Source organism: Lotus japonicus, chromosome 2, assembly GCF_012489685.1.
Source record: "Lotus japonicus ecotype B-129 chromosome 2, LjGifu_v1.2".
Taxonomy (NCBI): domain Eukaryota; kingdom Viridiplantae; phylum Streptophyta; class Magnoliopsida; order Fabales; family Fabaceae; genus Lotus; species Lotus japonicus.
This window is the reverse complement of record NC_080042.1, coordinates 45,605,452-45,625,557: the sequence shown is the minus strand read 5'-3', so window position 1 is coordinate 45,625,557 and position 20,106 is coordinate 45,605,452. Positions and strand designations below refer to the sequence as shown.

The 20,106-nt window shown below is 36.9% G+C and overlaps 3 protein-coding genes across 3 annotated transcripts; 2 read left to right on the top strand and 1 right to left on the bottom strand.

Moving 5' to 3' along the window:
* Positions 1-2,340: 2,340 nt before the first annotated feature.
* Positions 2,341-3,609, top strand: LOC130736498 (uncharacterized). The gene has a single exon (XM_057588324.1). The coding sequence runs from the start codon at positions 2,341-2,343 to the stop codon at positions 3,607-3,609; it is 1,269 nt and encodes a 422-aa protein (XP_057444307.1).
* Positions 3,610-14,148: 10,539 nt separating this feature from the next.
* LOC130736497 (probable serine/threonine-protein kinase At1g01540) lies at positions 14,149-14,914 on the top strand. The gene is made up of 4 exons (XM_057588323.1): positions 14,149-14,222; positions 14,323-14,445; positions 14,535-14,808; positions 14,903-14,914. Exons 1-4 carry the CDS (start codon positions 14,149-14,151, stop codon positions 14,912-14,914), a joined length of 483 nt encoding a protein of 160 aa, XP_057444306.1.
* A 292-nt stretch (positions 14,915-15,206) lies between these two features.
* Positions 15,207-18,588, bottom strand: LOC130735413 (probable polygalacturonase). The gene is made up of 6 exons (XM_057587415.1): positions 18,514-18,588; positions 17,692-18,024; positions 16,761-16,881; positions 16,481-16,655; positions 16,336-16,406; positions 15,207-16,091 (listed from the first exon to the last, which is right to left on the bottom strand). The coding sequence occupies exons 1-6, from the start codon at positions 18,544-18,546 to the stop codon at positions 15,391-15,393; spliced, it is 1,434 nt and encodes a 477-aa protein (XP_057443398.1). The 5' UTR covers positions 18,547-18,588; the 3' UTR covers positions 15,207-15,390.
* Positions 18,589-20,106: the final 1,518 nt, after the last annotated feature.

Below are 20,106 nucleotides of genomic sequence, written 5' to 3'. Positions count from 1 at the left end.
TCGAACATGTCAATTTACCTACTGAGGAGGAAATTTTTCTTACAGAAAAACTTCAATAAGGTAAACATAGTGATTATATTTGCCTCTGGTAAACATGTCAAATTATATGAATATTGTAATTAGTTGATTGAGGGCCATATGTTTGTAATTGGGCTTTTATATTAGGTTTAGCCTTTAATTTGTATTCTGGTTCATATAGGTTATCGGTTTTTGGGTCTTGCATTTCCAATGGATTAAAGTGTACCTATGGGAGGGTAGCATAAGCTTTGGGCCATCATGGGCTTGGACTATTAAATCTACATGGTCGCATTTATAAGGAATGCTATTCGTAGTTTTCCTTTTTACTTTTCTCATTACGATTATTCATATTTTGAAATTCAAATTTGTGAATTTAGAAAACTTTCTCCCAATTATCTCTTGGAAATCCTAACTTGAGAATGATCAAGTTCTTTAGATCATTTGTGGCTTCTCCTCAATTTGCTTATCATTCCTCTTCACAAGATGAATGTGGCGCAACACTTCCTGCTCATTCCTTTCCAATTTTGGTTTTCTTCCCTTTGGTGACTTCCTCCACAAGCAAAGTTCTATCCAAAGCAATTGAAGCTAGATCCACAGAGTTTGATATCCTTATCATGTGGTATCAAGAGTTTATTGTTATATGATGACCCGAGGTTTATTCTATGTTTATCGAGTCCTTTTGCCTCTTTATTCTTCTTTTTGAGTCCTTCATTGAGTGTTGAGTCAAGTTGAGTCCCTTTATAGTTCATAATTGCATTTGCATTAGTTTATGTATTTTTAATTTATTTATTTGTTCTTTTTATTAGTTTTAGTTTGAGGTTAATTCTTATGTTCAGATTTGAGCTGAAATCTAGAGAGAATATGAGAGTTGATTCCATATTAGGAGTTTTATTTGATGAATTGAATGGGTGATTTCTAAATTATTGTGATTAAATGAGTGGATCCATGAGTTACATTGGTGGAATGATGGTTTGTTAAGATTCCTTGAAGGTTTCAAGTGTTTTTGATGGCTAATGAAGTTGATTGAAGACCAAGTAATGAGCCATGATGATAGTTGAAGAAGGAGTTACAAAATTCGGAGAAGAATCTGATGAGCCACGCATGTGCGCCACCTGTGCCACGCACATGCGTGGCTGTTCTGTGAATGAAGGGGAGGATTTGCTAAAGCCCACGCATGTGTGCCCCCTTGGCCACGCACATGCGTGGTGGACGGGCCTGGGAGTTATTTTGGACAGGTTGTCCACGCATGTGCATGGTGTGGCGGGCCGCTGGAAAGTCTATAAATTAGGATTTTGTGATTTCTTTTTGGTATCTTTGTACTTTTCTGAACAAAACTTAAGTTCTAGTTTCTTGGAGCTTGTGGGAGGCTTCTTGGCACTCTTGTTTCAGGTTTTTGTTCTTTTGATTTACATTATGAATTCTCTAGCCATGCTTGGCTAATTTCTCTTTGTACTTTGGGTGAAGTGAACTTTAGTTCTGATTATGGTTTGATCTCTTATTTTCTTATATGAATAAAGTTTATTTTCCAAGTATCTTTTCTCTGAATCAATATTCTCTTGAGTGCACACAAGTGTTTTGCTTTCTTCTTGCACAACGGAAGTTGGTAAGGATTAAAGGACTTGGGATGAGATTGATTTGTTTGCTATCACTTAGGTATAAGGGTAGAAACTTATTGTGTTGGCATGAACTTATAAACTTCATTCTTCAATTGAATTGACTAGGCACTAAGGCATTAGGTTTGGCAAATGAAATTGAATGATTTACTTGATTAAGGAATTAACAAGTTGAGGTAGAGGCTACATCACCATGGATAAGGATTCTGAATTTCATATAAGAACTTGATTTGAGAAACATAATTGGACTAAGTGGAGCTTTGCCCAGGGTACTTCTTTTCTGAATTATAATTTTAGCTTTTACTCACAAGTGTTTCTCACACAATCAAACTTCAAACATATATTGCTTTTACCTTTTAATTTACAATTTTGAACACTAAAGTCCTTGAACAATTTGATAAACAACTATCTCTGTGGTTCAATATCTTTATATTACTTCGGGCAATCCGTGCACTTGCAGAATTGCTATCAAGTTTTTGGCGCCGTTGCCGGGGATAGTTTTGTTTTATCAAACATTCTTGGATTGTTTTTGTTTAGAATCTTTGTTACTTACTTGCTTGAATCTCTGCTGAGTGAATAAGTGCTATTAACTGTTTGCTAGTTTATGCGAGGTTCAGTTGATCCTAAGTCATTGCTATTTGATCCAGAGATTGACCATACCTTCCATCGCAGACTTGCATAACAGAGGAGACGCACCCCGGCTATTAACATGGCCGCTGAAGAAACACTAGCTGAGATAGAAGCAAGGCTTCGTGTGGAAATGGAAGCGAGACTTCGTGCTGAGATCACTGCTCAAGTTGCTGCCCAGAATGAAAGAGATAGGCAACTTCGAGAAGAGCAGGAGGCTCAAAGGTCCTTGGGAGACATCACTGCACCTCGTGTGGACTACAACTTTGAGGGGAGCGTTGTTGTACCTCAAGATGCTCCTCCAGACTTCCAAATTCCACCACACTTCATCACTTTGGTCAGTCAACATCAATTCGGTGGGAGTGCAAACGAGGATGTTCATGGACACTTGGAGCGCTTTACCAGACAATGTTCCACACTTAAAAGGAATGTCAACTTGGACACTATTAGGTTAATGTTGTTTCCTTTTTCTTTCAGGAACACTGCTGAAGAATGGTTGAGAACACAACCATTGAGGAGTATTACTTCTTGGGATGATTTAGCTGAAAAATTTACAGCTAAGTTCTTTCCCTACAACCGCATAAGGAAGTTGAAACAAGAGATCAATTCCTTCATCCAGCTGGACTCCGAGAATCTCTATGAGTCATGGGTGAGGTTCAAAAGACTCTTGATGAAATGCCCAGGCCACAACTTCTCCACAGCTGACCAAGTGGAGAAGTTCTATGCAGCTCTCAATGACTACACTAGAGACAAGTTGGACATAGCTGCAAGCGGAGCCTTTGATGCTCTAGCAACCCAACCAGCACTTGATATCATAAACAAGTTGGCTGCTAGAGCTGCACATTCAAACAATGACAGGCAGAACCGGAAGGGAGTTTATGAGGTTGAGACTCTTGATGCAGTTCTTGCATCCAACAAAAAGCTTGCACAAAAGGTGGATGTCATGGTGAAGAGGCTTGAAGGTGGGCAAAGGAATGCTGAGGATGCTGAATTTGATGAAGAGGTGAAGGCCATGGGGAATTATCAAAATGATCCCTACTCCAACACTTATAATCCAGGTTGGAGAAATCATCCTAACTTCTCTTGGAGGGACCAAAACAACTCAGGAGATGCTGGTGGTTCAAAGCAATTTCCAAATCAGAGGCAATACCAGCTGAATCAAAGGCCTCCACCACCTCAAAATCAGGAGAATGGTAAGAAGAGTTTGGAGGAGATTGTAGCTGATTTGACACTTACCAATCAGAGTTTCATGAATGAGACCAGAAGTTTCATAAATGAAACCAGAACCAGCTCGAAGAATCACGAGTCCTCCATAAAAAATTTGGAGACTCAAGTTGGACAAATTTCCTAGGCCATTACTGAAAGGTTCCCAGGCATGTTCCCCAGTGACACTCTCATTAATCCTAAGGACTCCAAATCTGAAAATTGTTCTGCTGTCACTCTTAGGAGTGGCAAAATTTTAAATGAAATTGAGGAGTTAGTTGAAAAGAAGAGTGATGAACTTGAGAAAGAAAAAGAGGGAACAAAAAGTGAGGAAGCTGTAAAAAACAAAGAGAGTAAGGATTCTTCTCCTGAGAAAATAACTTGCAAGGTACCATTTCCTAAGGCTTTAGTGAAGAAAAATCTGGAAAAACAATTTTCAAAGTTCTTAGAAATTTTTAAAAAGTTGCAAATCAACATTCCTTTTTCTGAAGCCTTAGAGCAAATGCCTACCTATGCAAAGTTCATGAAGGATATTGTATCTGGGAGGAAGAGATTGAGTGAGGTGAATGAAACAATTATGATGACAGAGGAGTGTAGTGCAATTGTCCAGAGAAAACTCCCCCAAAATTTGAAAGATCCTAGGAGTTTTACTATTCCTGTTGACATTGAAGGATTGCCTGGGGCTAAAGCCTTGTGTGATCTGGGAGCTAGCATCAATCTGATGCTGCTCTCCATGTTTAAAAGGTTGGATATGGGTGAGGCCACCCCTACCTTGATGTCATTGCAGTTGGCGGACAGGTCCATTAAGCGCCCCTATGGGGTCGCTGAAGATGTTTTGGTAAGGGTGGACAAATTTATTTTTCCTGTTGATTTTGTGATTTTGGACATTGAAGAGGACTCTAGAGTTCCTCTAATTTTGGGGAGACCTTTCTTGGCAACCGGTAATGCAAAAATCAATGTTGCCAAGGGTCTTTTGTCTTTGAAAGTTGGTGATGAAAAGGTAAAATTTTCTGTCATTGAAACATTGAAGCATCCTAACTATGAGGATGTATTTAGCTGTGAAGTGATTAATGAATATGTTTGTGAAGAGTTTGCTAAGATTTCAGGAAAGGCGGTCTCAGAAGTAAAAAAAGACAACTATGAGATGAACCCAACTCTCATAAAGCTTGTAGGCGAGAACCAATATGGAGGTTCAGCCACAGAGAATTTTCATGCTCATATGGTGCAGTTTCATCAGTTCAGTAGCATGGTAAGGATAAAAGATGTGTCCGATGATGCCTTTAGGCTGAGGTTGTTCCCATACTCCTTGAAGGATGAAGCTAAGGTTTTGTTTCAATCTCAACCTCAAGGAAGTATTGTTACTTGGGAAGACCTTGTGGAAAAGTTTGGGGCAAAATTCCTACCTTGCTCATGCAAAAGTTTGAGAAAGTGTGATTCTAATCCTTCTTAGCTGAAAAGGAAAGAAGTCTATCAAAGACTTTAAAATTGAGCTTCTTGGGAGACAACCCAAGTCCAGGTTTGCTTTTCTTGAATTTGAGTTTGCTTTAGTTTTGTGTTCCTCTATAAAAAAAAAATTTCTTTTTAGGTAGTTAGTGCATTGAGTCTTTTGCATGTTTTGCTTTTTACCTTTGAGTCAGTATGAATATCCTTGAGTTTCTTGCTGCTATGCTGAACTTGCTTAAGTGGTTTCACCCTTGACTTAGCTGCTTCTTATTGAAAGTTGATGATACTTCCATGTTTTTATCTTGTGGTCTTTGTACATACTATTGTGATTGGAAGGTGAGGTAGCTTGATCTTACTTGCTTGAGTTCATAAGAAAGGGTATTTCGCTTCAACACCCTATTGTTTTTGTTGAGTGCTAAGTGTCTCAAAGTTTATTCCTAACATGTTTGCACACATTTAGCTCTGTTTTGAAATGCATATTGATTGTTGCTTAGTGCTTGAATGTTTTAAGAGACTTGGTAGGAAATTCTTTCTGGCCTCAAAGTTTTGTTGAAATTGCACTTTTTCCCCTAGTTGCCCAAGTTGAGCCTTATAATTGAATAATTTTCCTTGGTCCCCAAACTATGGTAAATTGTGTTGTTGGTGAGTGTCTTATGGTTTTGTTTGAGCAGGTAAAATTATAAAAGAATTCCTTCCTAACAAAGAAAAAAAAAAAGCTAGCTAAATTGTCAAAAGAAGGGCAAGTGCCTTGATAATTGAAAAAAAATATAAAAGGAAAATAAATATAAAAAGAAGGAAGGAGTCCCAAAGTCTTAGCATTCTGCTCAGGTTGTATTGAATAAAGAAGTCACTCACCCCAAAATGTCTTGAGAGCTTCTTGTGCTATCCCTCTTCTTGGTTTCCCTACCTTTACCCTAGCCAAAGTTACAACCATTTTCAGTCTCTATCTGATTCTTGCTTCTTAGCAACTAACTTTGATTTGATTGATTACCAGGGCTGAAGTTTTGTGCTTGTATGTTAGAGCACCAAAATGTGAGGAAAGAGCTTGATATGTGAGGAAGTTGATGAGCTCTTGCTTGGAAGTCTTGCTTACTCTTGATGACCCGAGGTTTATTCTATGTTTATCAAGTCATTTTGCCTCTTTATTCTTCTTTTTGAGTCCTTCATTGAGTGTTGAGTCAAGTTGAGTCCCTTTATAGTTCATAATTGCATTTGCATTAGTTTAGGTATTTTTAATTTATTTATTTGGTCTTTTTATTAGTTTTAGTTTGAGGTTAATTCTTATGTTCAGATTTGAGCTGAAATCTAGAGAGAATATGAGAGTTGATTGCATATTAGAAGTTTTATTTGATGAATTGAATGGATGATTTCTGAATTATTGTGATTAAATGAGTGGATCCATGAGTTACATTGGTGGAATGATGGTTTGTTAAGATTCCTTGAAGGTTTCAAGTGTTTTTGATGGCTAATGAAGTTGATTGAAGACCAAGTAATGAGCCATGATGATAGTTGAAGAAGGAGTTACAAAATTCGGAGAAGAATCTGATGAGCCACGCATGTGCGCCACCTGTGCCACAAACATGCGTGGCTGTTCTGTGAACGAAGGGGAGGATTTGCTGAAGCCCACGCATGTGCACCCCCTTGGCCACACGCATGCGTGGTGGACGAGCCTGGGAGTTATTTTGGACAGGTTGTCCACGCATGTGCGTGGTGGGCCGCTGGAAAGTCTATAAATTAGGATTTTGTGATTTCTTTTAGGTATCTTTGTACTTTTCTAGTTTCTTGGAGCTTGTGGGAGGCTTCTTGACACTCTTGTTTTTAGGTTTTTGTTCTTTTGATTTACATTATGAATTCTCTTGCCATGCTTGGCTAATTTCTCTTTGTACTTTGGGTGAAGTGAACCTTAGTTCTGATTATGGTTTGATCTCCTTATGTTCTTATATGAATAAAGTTTCTTTTCCATGTATCTTTTCTCTGAATCAATATTCTCTTGAGGGCACACAAGTGTTTTGCTTTCTTCTTGCACAAGGGAAGTTGGTAAGGATTAAGGGACTTGGGATGAGATTGATTTGTTTGCTATCACTTAGGTATAAGTGTAGAAACTTATTGTGTTGGCATGAACTTATAAACTTCATTCTTCAATTGAATTGACTAGGCACTAAGGCATTAGGTTTGACAAATGAAATTGAATGATTTACTTGATTAAGGAATTAACAAGTTGAGGTAGAGGCTACATCACCATGGATAAGGATTCTGAATTTCATATAAGAACTTGATTTGAGAAACATAATTGGACTAAGTGGAGCTTTGCCCAGGGCACTTCTTTTCTGAATTATAATTTTAGCTTTTACTCACAATTGTTTCTCACACAATCAAACTTCAAACATATATTGCTTTTACCTTTTAATTTCCAATTCTGAACACTAAAGTCCTTGAACAATTTGATAAACAACTATCTCTGTGGTTCGATATCTTTATATTACTTCAGGCAATCCGTGCACTTGCGGAATTGCTATCATTAGACTCTGAAAAATATAGGTTTGATCTGTGTCTTCTCATGTTGGAGGTTTCCCATATAAATAGCATAATACAATCCATCGAAAGTAGCTTAACTGTTGAATAAGCTATCTTACAACTAGGCTATTCTAATTATGAAGAAATTACAAAATCACATAATTAGTGCTCTGCAAAAATGTAAGATGTGTTGGTTTAAATGGTAGGCTATTCTAATTAAGGAGATAATTATAGAATTGTAGAGTCACAATTGTACGTAATGCATGATGTTGGTTTTAATGGAAAAATATGCCACAAATTGTTTGTCTAGCAGAACAAGAGAAGCCCTAAGATGGGAAACTCTACAGAAATAGGAAAGTGTAATAATCTAGCCGCAATTCAACCCCCTTATACAAGTCAAACCCCTCCTTTTATAGTGGGAGGGTCTGGATCCTAATCCTTAGCCGAATTGGACTCTTGGGCCTTATAAATAATCGCCCAAGAGTCCTTACAAGAGAACATTCTAAACCTAATCTCTGATGGCGTGGCAAGATCTCCTCACTACGGTCGATTCGCCCTATTATGATGAAGCCTGTTGCAAGAGAGTCGTGTGGACCTCACTGGAAGGGGTGTGATGAGTCGCTCCTCTAGGCCTTGAGAAGGCCTCACGCTAGCCGTCCAACTGCTAGCTCATGCTCATGCCTACTGGTGAGTCCTATCATGCAACGTCCCACCCAACCCACATGCCCACAAGACAGTGCGCCTTTAAAGTGTGTCTTAGTTGTCCTTATTTGTTTGTCTTCAGGTTTCTGACTTCAAATGAGTTTAGATCATCCTGTCCTAGGCGACTTCTATAGCTCTAAGTCTAACCCAGTCCACGAATAATAACCAATATTCTGCAAGCTAATTTCATTGATAGGAAAACGGTGCATGTGCCCCATTCTCCAGTTTGACCGTTGGTAATTTGAAGGGGAGTCTTGACAAAACTGTAAAAAATAAATGTTGTCATGTGACTGTGGTCTGGGGTTGAAGTCTTGGGAACAGTCTCTTAGGTAAAACACGGGGTGAGGCTGTGAACAATAGATAAAGTGGTCAGACACTTCCTCGAAACTGCGCATAGCGAGAGATTTGGTGTTTCTTTGGCTGTTTGTAATGTTTTCTTGTATGCATTCAATTTTGCTTTTCTAAATTGATGGAATTGCTTATTGGAGTTAATTGTAATTCAGAAATATTTGTTTCTTTTATAGTTTGGTCCCTAGGATCTGATGTTAGTGGACTTAAGTCCTCAGACTGAGTAATAAATACTCAGAGTTTACACATTGTACTTTAGTGCGATTCAATAAAGTTTTCCTTCCCTCTGATCATTATTCTCTCTTGTTCTCATCGTGTTCAGCTCTGGTATCAGAATCAAGAGTGATCTTTGATTCTCGTTCTTTCCTACTGATTGCATTCCAATCCTACAATTGTTTGTGATAATCAATTGCTACTTGGTGATTTCTGAGACTGAAATCCAACAGTGGTATCAGAGCTTGACGATCCGGCGACCGGCGACGTAAGCCACCACCAGTGCACGGCGATCTACGGCGGAGTGTGAATCAGTCATAACGGAGGTGCTTGCTCCGTTTGAAGCTCCGGTGGAAGTGGACGCCTCTTTCAAGGTGATGGCTGGAACAAACGGTAATTTCCCAGCTTCGTTGCCGGTTCTTGACGGCAAGACTGATTGGGAACGGTGGAACACCCAGATGCTCGTGATTTTCGGATTCCAGGACGTTCTTGAGCTGGTGACTTCTGGGTTGGAGGCTCTACCAGCGGAACCCACGGTGGAGCAGATTGCAGCTAACAAGGAATTGAAGAAGAAAGATATGCGGGCTCTGTTCATTATCCATCAGTGTGTTTCCCCTGCCAATTTTGAGAAAATTGCAGCGGCGAAAACGTCGAAGGAGGCGTGGGATATTCTGATCAAGAGTTACGAAGGTGTGGCAAAATTGAAGAAGGTCAAGTTGCAAACTCTCATAAGACAGTATGAAGCTCTGAAGATGGAGAAATCAGAGACGATTTCTAAGTTTTTCACTCGACTTCAGACCTTGACAAACCAAATGAAGACGAATGGAGAGACCATGAATGATCAAATGCTTGTAGAAAAGGTTCTTCGATCTTTGACTACAAGATTTGATCATATAGTCACTACGATAGAGGAGTCTAAGGATCTTGAGACTATGAAGGTGGAGGAGCTTCAAGGTTCATTGGAGGCTCATGAAATGCGGTTAAATCTGCGAGATTCTGAGAGAGAAACTGAGCAGGCACTATACGTTAAAGGCAGTACTAGCAAGAAGAAATGGGGTAGCAACTATAAGACCTTCAAGGAGAAGAATTGGAAGAACAAGGATTCTGGGCAGTCTTCACATGAGAATGAGGGTGAATCCAAGAAGAAGTGGGATTCCAAGGAAAAGAATCAGGACAAAGATAAGTTCAAGAAAGGGAAAAGCAAGCAGAGTGTTCAGTGTTTTGCCTGCAAAAAGTATGGCCATTTTGCATTTGAGTGCAAAAGTAAGAAGAAGAATGCCAAGCAAAGTGGTGGTGAGAGTGCATACTCTGCTCAGGAGGAAGATGACTCTGATGATGAGCAGGTATTACTTGTTGTTTATGATATGCCTGCAAATAATAGTTCAAATGATCTGCCAGTCAATGATAGTTCACATGATATGCCTGCAAATGATAGTTCTGTTATAGTTCTTAGTAGTCATGTGAAAGCTTCTGAGATAGTTAGACAAGAAGTTAGTAATTCTGCTGTGGAATCTAGTTCCAATATTGAGGGCACTTGGTACTTGGATTCTGGCTGTTCTTCCCATATGACAGGCCACAAGGAGTGGTTTGTAGAGCTAGATGAAGGGAAGATTAGTAGTGTCAAATTTGCAGATAATAGAACTATCAAGGCTGCTGGTATTGGCAAGGTTTTGGTGAAAAAAAGGAATGGAAAGCAGGCCTTCATTCCTGATGTTTTGTATGTTCCAAATGTGACACATAACCTGATCAGTCTGGGACAACTGGTAGAAAAGGGATATTCTGTTAAGATTGAAGATAGGAGATTGGAGCTGTTTGATCCAAAGAAGAAGTTTATTTTGAAGTCAGTATTGTCAAAGAATAGGACATTTCGTGTAGATTTGCAAACTGATGAACTGAAATGTTTGTCAGCTAGTCTTCAAGATGAGAACTGGTTATGGCACTTGAGATATGGTCATCTACACTTCAAAGGATTGCATCAGCTTCATCATGATGGAATGGTTGAGGGTCTACCAATGATCAAGTCTCCAGGACAGCTCTGTGAAGGTTGTTTGCTCAGTAAGCTACCTAGGAATTCATTTGGTGATACAATGCCAGTGGTGTCAAAGGGAGCTCTTGATGTGATCTTTTCAGATGTTTGTGGTCCCTTTGAGGTTGCTTCTACAGGAGGCAATAGGTATTTTGTGTCATTTATTGATGATCATACTAGAAGAATGTGGACATATCTTCTCAGTAAGAAATCAGAGGTGTTTGGAATTTTTAAGAAGTTCAAGGCTATGGTTGAAAAGCAAAGTGGAAGAAAAGTGAAGACTCTGAGAACTGATGGAGGTGGAGAGTATGTTTCAAATGAAATGAAGAGTTATTGTGAAGAAGAGGGCATCTTTCATGAAGTAATAGCGCCATATACTCCTCAGCACAATGGTGTGGCTGAGAGGAGAAATAGGACTATTGCAAACATGGTGAGAAGCATGCTTAAGAGTAAGAACTTGCCAGCTCATCTGTGGGGAGAAGCTGTGTCTACAGCCACATACATCATAAATAGATGCCCTACTAAGAAGCTGAAGTCTCTTACTCCTGAAGAAGCCTGGACAGGACTTAAACCTAGTGTAAGACATTTAAGGGTTTTTGGTTCATTATGTTTCAGACATATACCTGATCAGAGAAGGAAGAAACTTGATGATAAGAGTGAGAAGCTCTTGTTAGTTGGTTTTCATTCTACAGGTGCCTATAGGCTTCTTAATCCTACTACTAATGCCATAATTGTTAGTAGAGATGTTGTCATAGATGAGGAATCTGGTTGGGATTGGCAACATGATCAATCAGTGGGCACTAGCTTGCCTAATACTAGAACAAGTGTCAACTTTCCTGAGTTGAATCCCTTGCTAGAGACTGTGATAGTCTCTAATGGAGATCAAGGGATGGCAGTACCTACTCAACAAGGAGTTCAGAGGTCTTCAAGAGTGAGACAGCCTCCAGCTAGGCTTAATGACTATGTCCTTTTCCCAGACAATGCAGTTACTGGAGATGGTGACTTGGTTCATTTGGCACTTTATGCTGAGACTGAGCCAGTGAGTGTTGAAGAAGCCTTCAAGCATGAGAACTGGATTACTGCTATGAGAGAGGAGCTGAATTCCATTGATAAAAATAAAACTTGGAGTTTGGTGGAACTGCCTGAGAAGAAGAAGCCAATTTCAGTGAAATGGGTTTATAAGACCAAGCTAAAGCCTGATGGTTCAGTGTCTAGATACAAAGCCAGACTTGTAGCTAGAGGTTTTCAACAGAAAGAGGGTTTGGACTATACTGAGGTTTTTGCTCCTGTAGCGAGAATGGAAACTGTTAGGTTGGTGGTTATAGCTGCTAGCTTGAAGGGTTGGAAGTTACATCAGCTGGATGTAAAATCAGCTTTCTTGAATGGTCCTTTGGATGAGGAGGTTTACATACATCAGCCACCTGGTTTTGAGGTGCAGGGCAGTGAGCATATGGTGTACAAGTTGCATAAGGCTTTGTATGGCCTCAAGCAAGCTCCTCGAGCTTGGAATAAGAGGATTGATTCATTCTTGAATCAGATGGGGTTCTTAAAATGCACAACTGAGCATGGTGTGTATGTGATCAAGTCTAAGAGTTCAGGTATTCTTATTGTATGTTTGTATGTTGATGATTTGCTTGTGACTGGGAGTGATGAGGCTGAGGTACACAAGTTTAAAGATAAGATGGAAAAAGAGTTTGAGATGAGTGACATGGGAGAGTTATCCTATTTTCTAGGAATTGAGTTTCTGAAGACTGAGAGAGGTGTGTTCATGAGTCAGAAGAAATATGCTACTGAAGTGTTGAAGAGATTCAATCTTGCTGATTGTAATCCAGCAGCTACACCAGTGGATTGTGGACTGATTCTCACTAAGTCTGATACTGGAAAAGCAGTGAACTCTACTCTGTTTAAGCAGATTGTTGGTTCACTGAGATATTTGTGTTGCAGTAGGCCTGAGATCAGTTATGGTGTGGGATTGGTGAGTAGGTTTATGGAAAATCCTAAGGAGACACACTTCTTAGCTGCAAAGAGAATTCTCAGATACATAAAGGGAACAGTTGATCATGGAATCTTGTTTCCTGGCAAAGCTTATAATATGAGGAATGATGTGGTTGGATATGTTGATTCAGACTGGTGTGGAGATAAGGATGATAGGAAAAGCACTACTGGATATGTGTTTTTGTGTGGAGATGCACCAATTTCTTGGTGCTCAAAGAAGCAGCCGATTGTAGCATTATCTTCATGTGAAGCTGAGTATGTTGCAGCTTCTTATGGAGCTTGTCAGGCTGTGTGGCTTAGCATGTTGTTAGAAGAGATTGGACTGAAGACATCTAGCACAATGAAGCTTCTGATTGATAATAAGTCAGCAATTGACTTGGCCAAGCATCCAGTAGCACATGGACGTAGTAAACATATTGAAACCAGGTTTCATTTTCTGAGAGACCAAGTGTCTAAGGAGAAGCTGATGCTTGTGCATTGTCCAACTGAAGATCAGCTTGCAGATTTTTTCACTAAGCCTCTGAAGGCTGAGAGGTTTTCCTTGCTGTGCAAGAAGCTCAATATCATGTCACTTGATAGTATTCTGAATTAGGAGGGAGTATTGGAGTTAATTGTAATTCAGAAATATTTGTTTCTTTTATAGTTTGGTCCCTAGGATCTGATGTTAGTGGACTTAAGTCCTCAGACTGAGTAATAAATACTCAGAGTTAACACATTGTACTTTAGTGCAATTCAATAAAGTTTTCCTTCCCTCTGATCATTATTCTCTCTTGTTCTCATCGTGTTCAGCTCTGGTATCAGAATCAAGAGTGATCCTTGATTCTCGTTCTTTCCTACTGATTGCATTCCAATCCTACAATTGTTTGTGATAATCAATTGCTACTTGGTGATTTCTGAGACTGAAATCCAACATTGCTTTTCTAAATTGATGGAATTATTATGCCTTCACTGATCACAGAAATTAGTTGTTTTGAAAGTTGAATTTAATCAGAACTATCAAGTTGGATTTGTGCATGTTGCTTGACAAAAGTATGAGGTAACTTCATGTCATGTTTTGCTTTGTCTGATCAATTTAATGTAATAGAGAATTTATTTTACTAAATGCATGTTTGGATTAGTTGACTTTTTCTCAAGAATCAAGTCCGGCATTGAGAAGCTACTCACAAAAGCTTATGTCCAGAATTGATTTTGGTTTTAGAATCAACTGTAGAAAGATTTCCAAGCATACTATAAAATTGCATCCCGTGCAAGGAATCTAAAGGACTAAAACCATCAACATGTTATTTTTATTAATGTTATTATTATCTGCATATGGTTCAGATTGTGACTTAGTAATCGGAAAAACTCTTCAGTTTTAGGTTGACATCATTGGAAAGCAAGTAAATAGTGACTTGAATTTCTTACCTGTTTATTAGTAGTCAACTTAAAGAATATTTTGCATCACAAATGGAGGAAATTGGACATGTAAAGCACAACAACTTGGTGAAATTGCTTGGGTACTGTGCTGAGGGTGTTTACAGGTAAAACTAATTTTATCTAAAATGAAAGAACTCTTTCAAGTTCTACTCATATTATTATTGTAAATATACAAATTTTAACACTAAATAGTCCTCCTCTCAGGATGTCAGTATCTGAATATGTAGACAATGGAAATCTGCATTATTGGCTTCATGAATTTCCTGGACAAGTTAGCCCTTTAACGTGGACTATAAGATCAAACATTATTCATAATGTGGCAAAAGGGTTAGAATTAATTAGATACCAAAATAAACATTACAAATCATCTGAGGAAATTTATGTTTATTTGACCTGAAGACAAGGTACATTTGCAGATTGGCATACCTTCATGAGGAAAATAAACCAAAGATTCTCCCTGGCAGCATAAAATCCAGCACTATATTGCTTGATGAGAATTGGAATCCCAATATTTCTGATTATGGTCTTGCTAAACTTCTCAGTCCTGAATCGAGTCACATTTTATTTTGCACATGCTCCAGTCATGTATCCACCAATACTTCCATTGAGGGTAGTGACATTTATGGTTTTGGAGTACTCATGATGGAGATTATATCAGGAAAGATTCATGTACTGCACAGTCAGCTCCAGGTATAATTAGTAAAATTGAATTCATTAGTTACTGGTTTTCATTCCTGATTACTAATCTTTGTGAAAATGAACTTAACATGAGTCCAAAATGCAGGGTTCTCTATAGTAGATTGGTTCAAATCATGAGTCCAAATTGAGGCATTAATACCTGGTGCTGATTTAGATTGTGTTTGAGTAAACAGTTTAATTAAGCGATAACTGGATTAAATGCTTATTCATATGCTAATTTGAGACACTTATTTAAATAATTAGAACATAAGTTGTATGTTAACATGAGTTGTTATTCATAAGTTAATCAAAACATTTTACGAAAATTAGTTCAAAACAACTTATAAATAGGCCATAAGGCATAAGCCATTAACATAAGCTATAAGCTAAATACTTGCATAAGTGTTTATGCCTTTATGGTATAACATAAGCTCAAATAAGCGATTATAGGTAATCCAACCCGACCAACATTATGGTACCAAGGAAAACACATGTTTACTCTCTAAATTTGATTTAATTTTTTCAGAACTCATTCATAGATAACAATAGCATCATTACTGTATTACATTCAAAATTTAAAATACATTCATTCTCTCAGAAGAGTGACAAACTTTTAAAGGAACAAGTCTTCAGCTGAACACTTTCAATGGGAAGTTTGTCTGCTGGAAAAGGACAGTCAAATTTCCCAGGCTTCTCTTGCAGCAATGCACAAGGCTCAGGAGACACATTGCTTGTAACACCGTGAACATCAGTGCAATTCCATGCCAATTTCTTTCCCACTTTCTCAATATTCGCATTAGAAATGCAAATTCCAGTGAAAGGATCATTAGCAATTCCTTCAAGCTTTGCAGGATATGTGACATTCTTCGCAATCACATCTCTATAATTGATTCCAGTGATGGTAGGAAGTGCTTTTGGATCAAAGCCAGTGTCAGGGTGTGATCCATAAGAACCTGTCATCCAAAACACATATTTCATGGTGAACAAGTTCATTCCTTTGACAAAAATGTTCTTCACATATGCTCCTCTACCAACTGCAGTTTTGATTCTAACTGCTGATTGAGTGTTGATAGCAGTGAGGTCTTCTGCTCTAATGTCTTGGATTCCACCAGACATTTCACTTCCTAAAGCAATCATAGCACTATCTGGGGATATGCATGTAAGTCTTCTGATTATTATGTGTTGGCTTGGCATCCCAACTTTGATTCCATACTCATCCCAACCACTTTTCACTGCAATGCAATCATCACCAGATACAATATAGCAATCTTCAATCCTAGTGTTGGAACAAGAATCTGCAAAATTGAGGAAAATAGTTAGAGAATGATTGAAATTTAAGTGAATAGTAACTTTACTCGTTGAAAATTATCAGGGCTAAGAAAATAGGGAAACTAGTCGCCGAAAGATGAAACCAAATTTCAGTTAGTCTTTCAAGATCTAAAATGGATTTTGTCCTTTTTTCATCTTTTAAGGACTAAATTGAAATCCAGTGGAAATAAAATATATATAATATAATTATAGAAATGTTATAAATATTACCAGGATCAATTCCATCTGTGTTAGGAGAGTCAACTGGTGCAAGAATGGTCAGCCCTTGAATTATAATGTCACTGCAGAGAAAGGTGAGACAAGAACATGAGAATAACATAACAGAAAATATGGTCCATGAAGATCATTGTCAAACCTGCTGTAAATTGGATGGACAAACCAAGATGGGGAATTGACCAAAGTGAGATTCGAGATTTGAATTTGATTAGAGTACATAATCTCAATCATGTAAGGCCTGGTGAGTGTAAATTGTCCCTTGTGGAACTTGTCCCACCAGTAAGATCCTTGCCCATCAATAGTACCATTGTGACCTAATGAACAAATTCAAAACATGTGAAATTAAAAATGATTTTCCAAAGGGGAATGAATTAACAAATTCTGATAGTGATGATAGTATATGGGCCTTGAAGTTTTACCAGTAATAACAACATCAGTGAGGTTTGTTCCAAAAATGAGACTACTGAACCTTCCAGCAGGTGCATCCCTTCCTCTGCCATATGATGGAAGAACAGGAAGTGAGGGCCACTCTGATTCAACCTGTTAAAGTTGGTCAATGGTCAATCGTAGTGTTTATTTAGGAGAAAAGTAATTAAAAAAAACTAACAATTGATGTCAAATGGTGCTTAACTAACGTGACCAGAAATCAAAGATAGGTTAGAGATAAATGTGATTAGATAAATAAATTTCCATCAATTGCACTGTGTTGACGAATGCTACATAGCTTTTGATAAATGCTACTTTCATAGTAAAATAGAATGCAAAGGACATGTGTAATACACAAAAGAAATCAATTTTTGCCACGTGGAAAGAGAGTTACATTCATTTTTAATTTTAATTAAAACAAAATCACATTTGCTTATTTGGCGGAATTCAATTGGATGTCAGTGTAAAACTATTTTACACTGACAGTGCATATCCATTAAATTCTTTTTTTTTTTGAAAGAAAAAGAAATCATATTCAATTAGTCAACAACTATAATTTTTTTACTTTTTTTCCACACCTCATATAGACAATACGCGATTGGCCACAAGAACAACATCGGATTTTATCTTTTTTTTTTACTCATTCACATCTCATATGAAGAACACATGATTGACCACAAAATCAACATGGTGTTTTTTTTTATAATTGGATTGGAATTATGTAACCATAATGAATAAAATCGTAAATTCACGCAAATAAGAAATTTGAATCGTTTGATCCACATTAGTCATCCGATCTTGAAAAAACCTTTGAGCCATTAGATATTGTTGGCTTCGATTAGGGTCACACCGAATGCAATGAATCAAAGACCCAAATAATATAACAATTTAACCACAGGAAAAGGGGAGAAGGTGACTAGATACCTGAGATCCAAGAATGACAGCCTCTTTTTGGAGAAAAAGTGTGAAATGGCTAGTGAGATTAAAGCTTCCTGTGAGCCATTTCCCTGGTGGCACCACCAGCATAGCCCCGCCATCATTTGCATAGTGGCTGAGATTGCTGATTGCAGATTGAAAGGCCTTGGTGTTAGATGTTTTGCCATCACCAACACCACCAAAATCAGTCAAGACTGCACTATGTTTTCTGCAGTTGATAGCAGGGTACTCAAGATCCTGTAATCTTCTGACTACTCTGCATTCTGCTACCTTCACTCCTAGTGACCCCAATAACACCACTGCAAAAATAATCCCTGCAACCTGCACAAATCAAAAAATTGTTTTCAATCGATAATTTCAATTATTTAGGGATTAAAATGATTGATGCATAATGTTCATATATTAAATTGTTATAATATTTAGAACCCTGTGACAAGGAATAACAAATTTGATTTGACTTTATTTCACGGTTATGCGTGGAACATTCACACCATTGTGGGTTCAACTGTATTTTTCATTCATATGATTTAACAATGACCCTTACTTAGGTTATGCATGTATGACTTGAATCAACCAAACAAAATTCTAGTCATGGAACAAGGTAATTAGAGTAAAAAAAACACTGAAGCAAAAGACACAAAATTGATCTTTGAACAAAACCAAGAAACAATTTTCTTTAAAATACTGGAAAAGAAAAGAGAAAAGTGCATTCGATATACTCAAACTCGAATCACATTCAGAAGAATAAAAAGAAAAGCATCGTTTAGATGTCTGAAAAGCTCAATGGAAAAAAAAAAGAGAAAAAATTACATAGGAGTTTCTAAGCTTTGGACACGACTTCATAGTTTGATTGTAACTTTGAGACTGGTTTCAGTTCTCTTTGGTGGCTAAGAAGGAATAGACAAAGGTCATATTTATAGTGTTAGATAAGTATGGAAGGGATTTTAGGCGTTACTTTGAGGAGCAATTATCGGAGAATTCAACGAACTTGTTGATTTAAGAGCAATTAATTAGTCAACTAAAAAAAAAGAGCTATTAATTAGAATATTAAAAATAATTAGTAACGGTTACATAAAGTTTATAATTACGTGTTGGGAAAGAACAGTATGGTCCTGTATAGTGGCGGTTATAGGCAAATGATACATGCATGGAAATGGATCAGTCATGATGCCTTGCCATTTCGGAGAAGTTTTTAGGGCCTATTCCTTTAAACGTTTAAAAGTAAGTGATTATAAAAGTCTATTTCTTTGGTACATACACCCTCCGGTCGCTATTATAAGCAAAAGTTAGCTTTTTAGGTTCATTTAATAAATGATGTATGTAGTCATTAAAATGGTCACATACATCATTTATTGAATGAACCTACAAAACTAACTTTTGCATATAATAGTGACCGAAGGGTGTACATATTTAAGATTTCAAGAAAGTAAATTATAAAAAGGGATATGCATATATGAAAAAGAACAATAAATATTTCTGAAATTTAATGGGAGTCTTAGATAGAGACACCAAATATGTCTCTACATGGTCTTATATCATAAATAGATTAAAGACCAAAAAATATTATAGATGAAGTGAGTAATAAATTTTTTAACTATTCCCTTTTTGAAAATTGTTATATTAAATTATTTTATTAATTATATTAAATATTGATTATAAACATCTAATACATTTAACTAAAATATGAAATATTTTATTTGAGTTTAAAAATATTAAATACTAAACTAAATTAAAACTTTAATTACTAATTAAAATAAATAGTGATAAAATATTAATTATTAAATAAATTTTATTTATATGTATAAAATAATTTTAATATTAATTAAAAATGCCATACATATAAATAAAATATTAAATATAACCAGTCAAATGTTAATTATTATGCATAATTTGAAGAAAAAATTCAAATAATAATATTTTATTAATTAATACTTGTAAATAAAAATAGTATTGAAAATAGCTAATTCCATAAAGAAACAATCACATAATTAGTATTATTTTCTATTGCATAAAGAAAAAAAATTAATTACATCATGTATTATTTTCTATTGACTCTAATGATTATGCATATTATTTAATTTCAATTTTTAAATATATTTAGTAATATTATATATATATATGTGTGTACATTAGTAGAATTGACTTGAAAGAATATATATATATATATATATATATTTATGAAATTCGTATGCACCTGGGACAGATGTTGTACACGATGTTGCACCAACGTGTACGACAATAATACACAACAGTCAGAGTTAAATGTTTCTCGTTAACAACTAAACAGAACCATAAATAAAAGAACACAAGGGATTGTTAACCCAGTTCGGTGAACATCACCTACGTCTGGAGGATACCAATCCAGGAGTTAATTCACTATTAAATAATAGCTCTAAGGTCTCA

What these genes read in the sequence shown, in the direction of transcription:
- LOC130736498 (XM_057588324.1), top strand. Translation starts at nt 2,341, where the DNA reads ATGGCCGCTGAAGAAACACTAGCTGAGATAGAAGCAAGGCTTCGTGTG.
- LOC130735413 (XM_057587415.1), bottom strand. Translation starts at nt 18,546, where the DNA reads ATGAAGTCGTGTCCAAAGCTTAGAAACTCCTAT. An exon ending in CAAAGCTTAGAAACTCCTAT is followed by an intron (nt 18,025 to 18,513) that starts GTAATTTTTTCT and finishes TGATTTGTGCAG; the next exon opens with GTTGCAGGGATTATTTTTGC. An exon ending in CTGTCATTCTTGGATCTCAG is followed by an intron (nt 16,882 to 17,691) that starts GTATCTAGTCAC and finishes CAACTTTAACAG; the next exon opens with GTTGAATCAGAGTGGCCCTC.
- LOC130736497 (XM_057588323.1), top strand. Translation starts at nt 14,149, where the DNA reads ATGGAGGAAATTGGACATGTAAAGCACAACAACTTGGTGAAATTGCTT. An exon ending in TGTGCTGAGGGTGTTTACAG is followed by an intron (nt 14,223 to 14,322) that starts GTAAAACTAATT and finishes TCCTCCTCTCAG; the next exon opens with GATGTCAGTATCTGAATATG. An exon ending in ATTCATAATGTGGCAAAAGG is followed by an intron (nt 14,446 to 14,534) that starts GTTAGAATTAAT and finishes GTACATTTGCAG; the next exon opens with ATTGGCATACCTTCATGAGG.